Source organism: Neltuma alba, unplaced genomic scaffold (genome assembly GCF_004799145.2).
Source record: "Neltuma alba isolate B1F8T4 unplaced genomic scaffold, ASM479914v2 tig00005401_pilon, whole genome shotgun sequence".
Lineage (NCBI taxonomy): Eukaryota > Viridiplantae > Streptophyta > Magnoliopsida > Fabales > Fabaceae > Neltuma > Neltuma alba.
The window spans coordinates 1-8,286 of NW_021634096.1; the positions used below are offsets into that span (position 1 = coordinate 1).

The following is an 8,286-nucleotide window of genomic DNA, read 5'->3' on the forward strand; positions in this document are numbered from 1 at the left end:
ATAAAGTTATCAATCATGCATGATTAGGAAAGAGAAGCCAAAGAAAGAGGTCTTGTAAATATTTACAAGATGAAGTGGCTTTAAATTAAACAGGAGACCAACATCATGCCAGAGAGAAAGAGCGGTTACCAAAACCAGTTGTATGAAATTAGGCAGATACTGTCTCATATCCCTCTGCCTCAATAACTTCAACCATGGATAAGTCACCCGTCCTTGCAATCTTTCCCCTGTCCTGAAATTTTTAAAAGAACAGTTTAAAAAAAAAAAAAAAGAAAGGTTCTTATTCAAGTTATTGTGTGCCATAAATGCAGAGCGCGGTCACAATAATTATACAGAACTCTTATCTACTTAAGGTTCTTTTGGCCAGTAATTTGGGAGTGATATATGCAAACAAATCCCATGACAGGAGACAAGCAACATGCTCTCATTTCAGCTGATGCCATTCCCTCCAAGTGCAAAGCTCTCGTCCTTATATTCAAGATCAATAACCTACCATGATGTGAACATGTGTAGGATTTAGGAGATCCAGAATTCGTCGGTAATGAGTTATCATCAACAGAGAATTTTTGAGGTCAGAATCTGATTCACCGCATTTGCTACGTCTCTCAGTGCATCAACATCCAATCCAGAATCTATTTCATCCAAAATAGCCAAGTCTGCCCCCAAAACCTGCATCATAGAGAATAGTATCTGTAAATAACCAACAAGAATCTGAAAGTTAAAACATCAAAAGAAAATGTGTAAAAGAAAAGGATACCGCAAGCTGCAAAAATTTCATTGCGCTTCCGTTCACCACCACTAAATCCTTCATTTACATTTCTATCCAAAAAGTCTTCCTTCATTTTTACAAGATTGACTTTCTCCATTAGGTAAGGCAAGAACTACAAAACAAATTTGTTAAAAAGGTCAATAGAAACCCAGTTATTCAACTCATTCATTAATACAGGACAACATTCAATAAAGCAATTGGCATGATATGAAAAACAAAGAAGTAAGAAATAGACAAGAAACCGGTCACATAAACAATTACCGCTCATGAATGATCAGATGCTTAATCATGTAAAAATAATATTACTGTGTGCCACAGGAATCAGCAAATAAAACACTAAAACAGCCAAGAATCAGCATCTCCAATAAGAGTTCACAGGAAAGTTACAAGATGGAGAGCACAATATTATAACTTCCTGGTTGGAAAGCAAGTCTTCATATGCAAAACTATAACGAACAGTTAGTCTAAGACCACAAAATAAGTCATCAGCAAAACTCCTGGTTTATGTGCGTGCACACATAGCTTGTCAATTGTCATGGCCTACGACTGTACTTTCCAAATCCAACTAAGCATGTCTGCACACATTGATTAAGAGAAGCTGAAGTACTCAAACCTACCGGGGGTACGAGGCATGAACCCATAACCCCACTGTGTCAATTATGAGAAGTAACCTAGTCAAAGTACAAAGCAATAAGCCAACTCCATAAGATGGCCACAGGGATAAGAATCCAGGCGTAGTATACAATGAAAATGTTGCCAGTAATCAGTTCATCAAATACCTCAAGTGGACCAAGTTCAAGCTGGCCAAGTTTTCTTTGTCGAGCATTATAAGCCATAACCAGAAAATCGTAATTAGAAACACCAGGAATCTCAACAGGGGACTGGAAGCTCATAAAAAGGCCAGCAAGTGCCCTTTCCTCAGGTTCCATGTCAAGCAGATTTCCCCCTTTGAACAGAACACTGCCTCCAATGACTTCATAATCTGGATGGCCAACAAGAACCTACCAAAAAAAAAAAATCCACTTATAAAAGGGGTGACCAAACCCCATCCCATCAGCTGGTTTGTATTTCATTTGTATTCCATGGACAAAAACGGATGAATGAGTCTACTTTTCACTTAACCGAAATGACCTTCACAAGACAGTTGGTTCATGCAATATTACATAATGTTGGCAATGAATGTTTCAGACATCACATGGCATATATAACCAAACGTGTACGATATTACTTTCTCACCATTGCCAGTTATAGTGCAAGGCATGACAATATACCCTCCGGTTTCTTTCCTCTGAAAAGCTATAGAAATAGACATTTAAGACTTGAATTAAAGTTATGGATTAAGATAGAAAGTACTGACCTTTGCAAAAGTGCTCTTTCCAGAACCGTTCTTTCCCATGATCGCATGAACCTACAAATACAAAACCAAAAGTCAAAATTAGAGCTCCATTGAAAAACGCATGTTCAGAGGCACGTTTATCTACTTACCACATAAAAGGATAAGAGTAAAAATTATTAAATGGAAAACGAAGACAACAACGACTCTGAATTATAGTGATAAAGAAACAAACAGAGAATCCAGTGGCAACTCCTTGTGCGAGCTACAGATGAAAGAAATGAATAACTAAAAAAAGAGGGATTAAAAACCTCTCCTTCGTTGATGGTGAGGTTGACCCCATGAAGAATTTCTACGTCGGATTCGACAATCTTAGCTCTCAAATCATTGACTTGAAGCAGCAGCTTCTTATCTCCTTTAGCAGGGGAGGTGGACAAGGCACAGAGGTGGAGAAGGTGGCCGTCACAAAGGGGTAAGATCGGCGGATGTCAACGCGGAGGGGGCGGAGGACGGGTCGCGAAAATAAGAAACATTTCGGAGACGAAAATGGAAGCACATCGAAGGAAAGGGTGAGGAGGGTGGAGATGAAAGAGTCGAGATTGGGCAGCGGACTGATAGAGGGAGAGCCATGAAATTGCTGCACCCAACTCCAGTCTTCGATTTTGTTTCCTTCGCTGACGATGAGGTTATGCTATTGCTGGTCGGGACTTTGTCCATGCCAGAACTCACGCAGCGCGGGGCCCGCTTTCATAAATCAAATATGAAATACTCCTCCTATGCTTGATATAGGACTTAATTTTTAAATGGTTTATTTTAAATATAAGACCTATTTATCATATTTATCAGTTTTCTCTAAATTATCTCTATAGATACTCCTTCAATCATAATCAAGTAGAAGAGGAAGAGGAGGTATTAAAAAAGATGATTATGGTGTCTTAGGAAAAATGTGTCACTTTTCTTATAATTAACTAATTTACTTAACTTCTTTAATCTAATCAAATTAGTTAAATAGGTCTTATATTAAAGATTGGAGGAGTATATTATAGGTTTCTTGATCCTCCTGAGCCCACCCAGGCCCGGCCGGTTTCTTCTCCTCCTTGATTTTTTCCCCCTTATGATTAAAATAATTCTGAATTATGTGGGGAAAAAAATTACATTAAGCTGTTTTTTTTCAACAAAAGTTTATTTTATGTGATTGAATTTTCTTTAAAGTGATGCTTCATTATTAATTACTGAAATCATCACCAGAATTTAAATTTTAATCGTGGATGCGTCTTGTGATTGTCATCAATCTGCATGGTGCTATAATAATGTAGGGCTTAATTGTTTTTCCTGGTTAAAAAAAAAAAGTGCTTAATTGTTTTTCGGTTGATAATTTTTGGATCAAATTTTTAGGCGATATTAGTCCTCGTGGGTTTATCTGAATAATAATAATTCTGTGGGCTATTATTAATCTTACAGTCTTAGCCGTCCGCACGTGGCTGGTGTCCGGTGCCATGTTGAGAAAACTAAGACAAGGCAAATAAGCGGCGCCGACTCCGATGCCGACAGATATCATGGATCAGCTATCAAGTGCCGAAGTCATCGGAAAGAACGAGAATTTGCTCATTGAAATCCTCATTCGCGTTCCTGCAAAAGCCCTGATTCGATTCAAGTGCGTCTCCAAGGGCTGGCGTTCCCTCATTTCTCACCCCGCTTTTTGTCGTCGCCACACCCTCCACCACCCCACTTCCAAGGTCTCTGGCATCTTCCTGCGGTGCACTCCCAGGGGCTCCCAATCTGACTTCCAATTTCTCTCTCTCACCTCCAACTGCTCCGTTTCTCCCCTCAATTCCCTCCATTTCTCCCCCGACCTTAGCGGCATCAAGATTCTGCAATCCTGCAATGGCCTCTTATTATGCTCGTCTCTGGGGAAATTCGGGACTCCTCGAAGATATTCTGTTTATAACCCCACTACCAAACAATTCTTGGTTCTTCCTCTATCTTATCAACCTGTCCAACAATCTATCGCCATTTTTGGGGTTAATCTAGCTTTTGATCCGACCAGATCGCCTTATTATACCGTGGTCTGCGTTAGGGCCACGGTCGAGTCCTGCTACTTTTATCAGATTATGATATACTCCTCGGAAAGTGAAACTGGAAATTGGAGGCTATCTGGTTCTCCCTTTAATGCTCCCTACGATATGGCTTTCGGGGACGGAGTGTATTGGAATGGCGCAATTCACTGGACTAGCCCAAAAGGCTCGTCACTCTATTTCGATCTCACTCAAGAGTGCCTCAGAACAATGCCTAACCTGCTACATTCAGGCGGTAGCTATTGTCTCGCAGCAGCTTGTGGCCATTTAAATCTGATACAAACGGGCGGGCCTCGTTCTGCTCAGATCCAAGTCTCTCAGATGGAGAGGGACTACTCCGAGTGGTCACTTAAGTACCAGGTGGATCTGGCGGAGCATGAACGTGCATTGCCAGGAATGATCCGGGTTCGGAACGGTCATCACCCTCTTGGTTCGCGTTCTTCTCCGTCGTATAACTTCCTTGTACTCTCTTTAATCCCGGATGAGAATGAAGAGCATCCTTCTCTTTTACTTCATATACCTGGTAAGCTCATTTCTTACCACTTTAAAGATGAAACATTTGTGACTATTTGTGACTTAATGCTCTCTCCAACCCACGGTTCCTTACAATTCGGGTGGCGCGATGCTTATCAGTATATTGAAACCTTAGCTTGTGTGTAATCTGAAACCCGACCTTTATAGTTTTGTCTAATACATTGGAACTTGTTCCTCATGCTTGTGCAAGTCATCTTGGTTACTTCTTAATTCTTATTGTGCTGCAGTGCTACTATACCGGCTATATTTATAATTTATGTATTTTCCGGGTGGCATGTATTTAACTATTTACTTATTGCTTATGATCCAAAGCGTTAAAGAAAACACCGCGAATATGAAGCTAACACAACTGGATCGTATCAGAACATGGAAACACGTAGAACAAGCCTATCGCCAAGTATTGCTATGTAGCATTACATTTCAAGGTATCTTGGGTTTAGTTGATGAGCATTCTGAGGTGGGCGTTATTTTTTCCAGCAAAGTGAGATCGGGGTTAGTTGCCTAACATCGTCAGGTTTAAAACAACACCCCCCCGGGGGCAAAAGCACAAAAACAAAAAAAGCCTCTTTTCTCTTTTCTTCTTCTCTCTTGCTAGCCTTTGTTTCTCCTTTTCTTTTCCGCCAATAGACCGTAGCTTCCCGTGAAAGAAAAGGGCGCGTCCACCACCCAAGCTGTATTTTAAATACGTCTTGCACTCTAAAATATTTTTTTAGAATACATCTAGTATTTTAAAGTATTTTTTTAAATACATTCAATACCTCAAAATATTTTGTGGTGTATCTTATATCTTTAAATATTTTTCAGATACATCAGGACACTGAAATATATTTTTTTGTCTTAGTCCCAGATGTATCAAAAAATATTTTAAGATACTAGATGTATATAAAAAATATTTAAAAGTGTTGAATGCACTAAAAAAATTAATTTATATAATGCAATGAATTTAAATTAATTTAATATGAAGAAGTGAAATTTAATTAGTGAATGAAATTTTAAAACATTAGATAAATCATAAAAAAATTGTAAATATAAAGTGAAATATGATTAAAAAATAAATTTACGTAATACAATGAATTTAAATTAATTTAATATAACAAATCAAATTTAATAAGTGAATTAAATTTTAAAACGTTAGATAAATCATAAAAAATTATTGTAAATATAAAGTCAAACATAATTTTAATGGATAAAAAAATTTTTTACCTCCAATTCATTGTATTGTGATAAGATGAAACGAAATAATATTATATAATTAATTAATTGATAAGCTATGGACAATTTGGTCTCTGATTGCATAACAAATGTGATTCATATGCGATGAAGACTATGATGTTACATTTGAAGACGAGGGTTGACCAGTTTTTGTCTGATCATGTTCGCCAATTATATTACCATTTTCAGCTTCTACAAAAAAAAGTGTCAAAGTTTGAATGTCTCTTTATAAGGTTATGAATGGTCATTATTACACAAATCATATACACTTGTGTTTAGAACTCGTAACTATGTATATTTGTAAGCTTTGAAATATGTTCTTCCAAACACTAAATGCTTTTTCTATTATGTACCTTAAACTAGAATGATGATAATTAAAGGCTTCGTTACTATTTCAGAATCCTACTTGTCGTCGGAAGTCTGGAAGGTGGTAACGTTCAGATTTGTATGGACCTAGATATCCATTTGGTGTTGGATATCACACATCAACCAATATTTCCCCAATGATTCATGAAACAATTTGTGACATTATAAAATTAATAAAAATAGAAAATAACTAAAAATTAGCTTAATTGAAGCTTATTAACATATAACTGGAGGTGGACAAGAAAAATTTAGAAATAAATTTGTAATAACATTGTCAAATACACAAGCATCATGTGCGGATCCCTCCCATCCTGCCAATACAAAAGTGAAACACATATTCTAATCATATACAGTCGTGACATTTTGTGTTGGAAGTCCCTCTTTGCCAATAAATTTGTCTCGTTTTGCAGCAATGATGACACATGGTATATCAATGCCATCAATTACTCCAATTGCGTCCTTAAAAAATGGATAATAACGTGGATTACCCTTAATTTTTCTATGAGTTTTACGAAATATAGGATTTATGGGTTGAATAAGTTCCTTCGATAGATTAAGGCAAGCTTGCAGTATATTGTGAAACTGCCTACCTGCAATTTCCGCTAAATGTTGAAATCGTTCCTAGATCATCCTATTGCATTGTCTATATGCAATCGTGTTTGAAAACATTGCGACCATTTCTTCAATTCCTACGTACTTAGACTTGTGTAAACCATATTCCTCCAATTTAGCACAGAAGAGGTGGAAAACATGTTTATTTACTCTGAACATTTCATGACATTGATCATCGTGACCCCCCAAAATGTCTTGCACCCATAAATTTTCTGTCTGCTCACGAGTTCTGCAAGGCTATTTAAATATTTACATTTCACAATAATGACCCACCAATACATCACCTACTACTTCATATTGTGCTAATTCATTATTAATCATGGATAACCATGTTGAATGGTCATCTACATTCTCTTCATTCTACCATGAATCATTATTCCAATTCTCCAATGTATTTTCATTCCATAGTGAGTCATCATTTCAATTGGTCATTGTATAATTAACCCTGTAACTGTGGTTAGAAGAAAGTACAAGTATTATAACTAGCAACTAAATATTTTTCATATTGTAAATAAATAAACCAAATACATAAATGACAAGTCAAAATTATTGTAAATATATTACATAGTCATTAATTAAGTTCCTATAGCAGGCCACATTAGTTTACGTTAAAACAGAAATCAGTTTAATTTAAAAGGTACAATAGCAACAGTGAAATTAGTAAGTCCTAAGCTACAGGTCCCTTCCATGTGTCTGCGTCTTGTACTGCCGGTATCAACCACCTCAACAAACTTGCGCTTATTATCTATAAGTGTCATATATAGGCTTGCCTAGCCCATCTCAACCACGTAAGCATTTTAGCACGTACATAATATAGTTTATTGTCATCATTAAGCTCTTTAAAGTCAATCAAGTGTTTCAAAACCTTGTCAATTAAATGGGGATCGTCATTCAATGTTATTGCTCACTGCTTAGAAGCAACTGCTATAACACTGAGGCTATTAGCAATTTTAGTCGCGGCAATAACTTTTTTTTTCCATTATTCGTATCACACGTCTCACCCCTCTTCCTCTTTCCATAGTTTCCTGAATCACCTAATCCATTACTCATGGGCTTGTTTAAGTTACAATCAAACAAGTCATCTATCACCCTTGCACTACCTGTTGGCCTAACGCCAAAATTTTCATCTTCACTGTCCCCCTACCCTTCCTCTGGGTCCAGCATGACTTTATAAACATTCTCCTCCTCTTCTGTGTCAGTCTGTGGAGCAGGTGCCTACTGAGGCTATGAGGCTGATGGTGCATACATATAGTTTCCCGAAGCCATAACATCTTTGAATATTTTTACCAAATATGATGCAAACATCAACCCTTGATGTCTATGTTTCTTGAAATTAGGGTTCACCTACGTTAACATAATTAGGCAGAATCAAACGATGTCTAAAC

The 8,286-nt window shown here is 37.2% G+C and overlaps 2 protein-coding genes across 2 annotated transcripts; one reads left to right on the forward strand and one right to left on the reverse strand.

Moving 5' to 3' along the window:
* Positions 1-112: 112 nt before the first annotated feature.
* On the reverse strand, positions 113-2,578 carry LOC114747670 (ABC transporter I family member 6, chloroplastic-like; the record flags this gene model as incomplete). Its single annotated transcript, XM_028936020.1, has 6 exons — positions 113-232; positions 494-669; positions 758-881; positions 1,549-1,770; positions 2,127-2,177; positions 2,414-2,578. Coding segments are annotated over 5 exons (594 nt in total), but the record flags the coding sequence as incomplete, so codon positions are not given.
* A 1,065-nt stretch (positions 2,579-3,643) lies between these two features.
* Positions 3,644-4,837, forward strand: LOC114747676 (F-box protein At5g07610-like). Its single transcript, XM_028936025.1, has one exon. The coding sequence runs from the start codon at positions 3,644-3,646 to the stop codon at positions 4,835-4,837; it is 1,194 nt and encodes a 397-aa protein (XP_028791858.1).
* Positions 4,838-8,286: the final 3,449 nt, after the last annotated feature.

Bases quoted from the DNA above. Each gene is read 5' to 3' on its own strand.
- LOC114747676 (XM_028936025.1), top strand. From the start codon at position 3,644: ATGCCGACAGATATCATGGATCAGCTATCAAGTGCCGAAGTCATCGGA.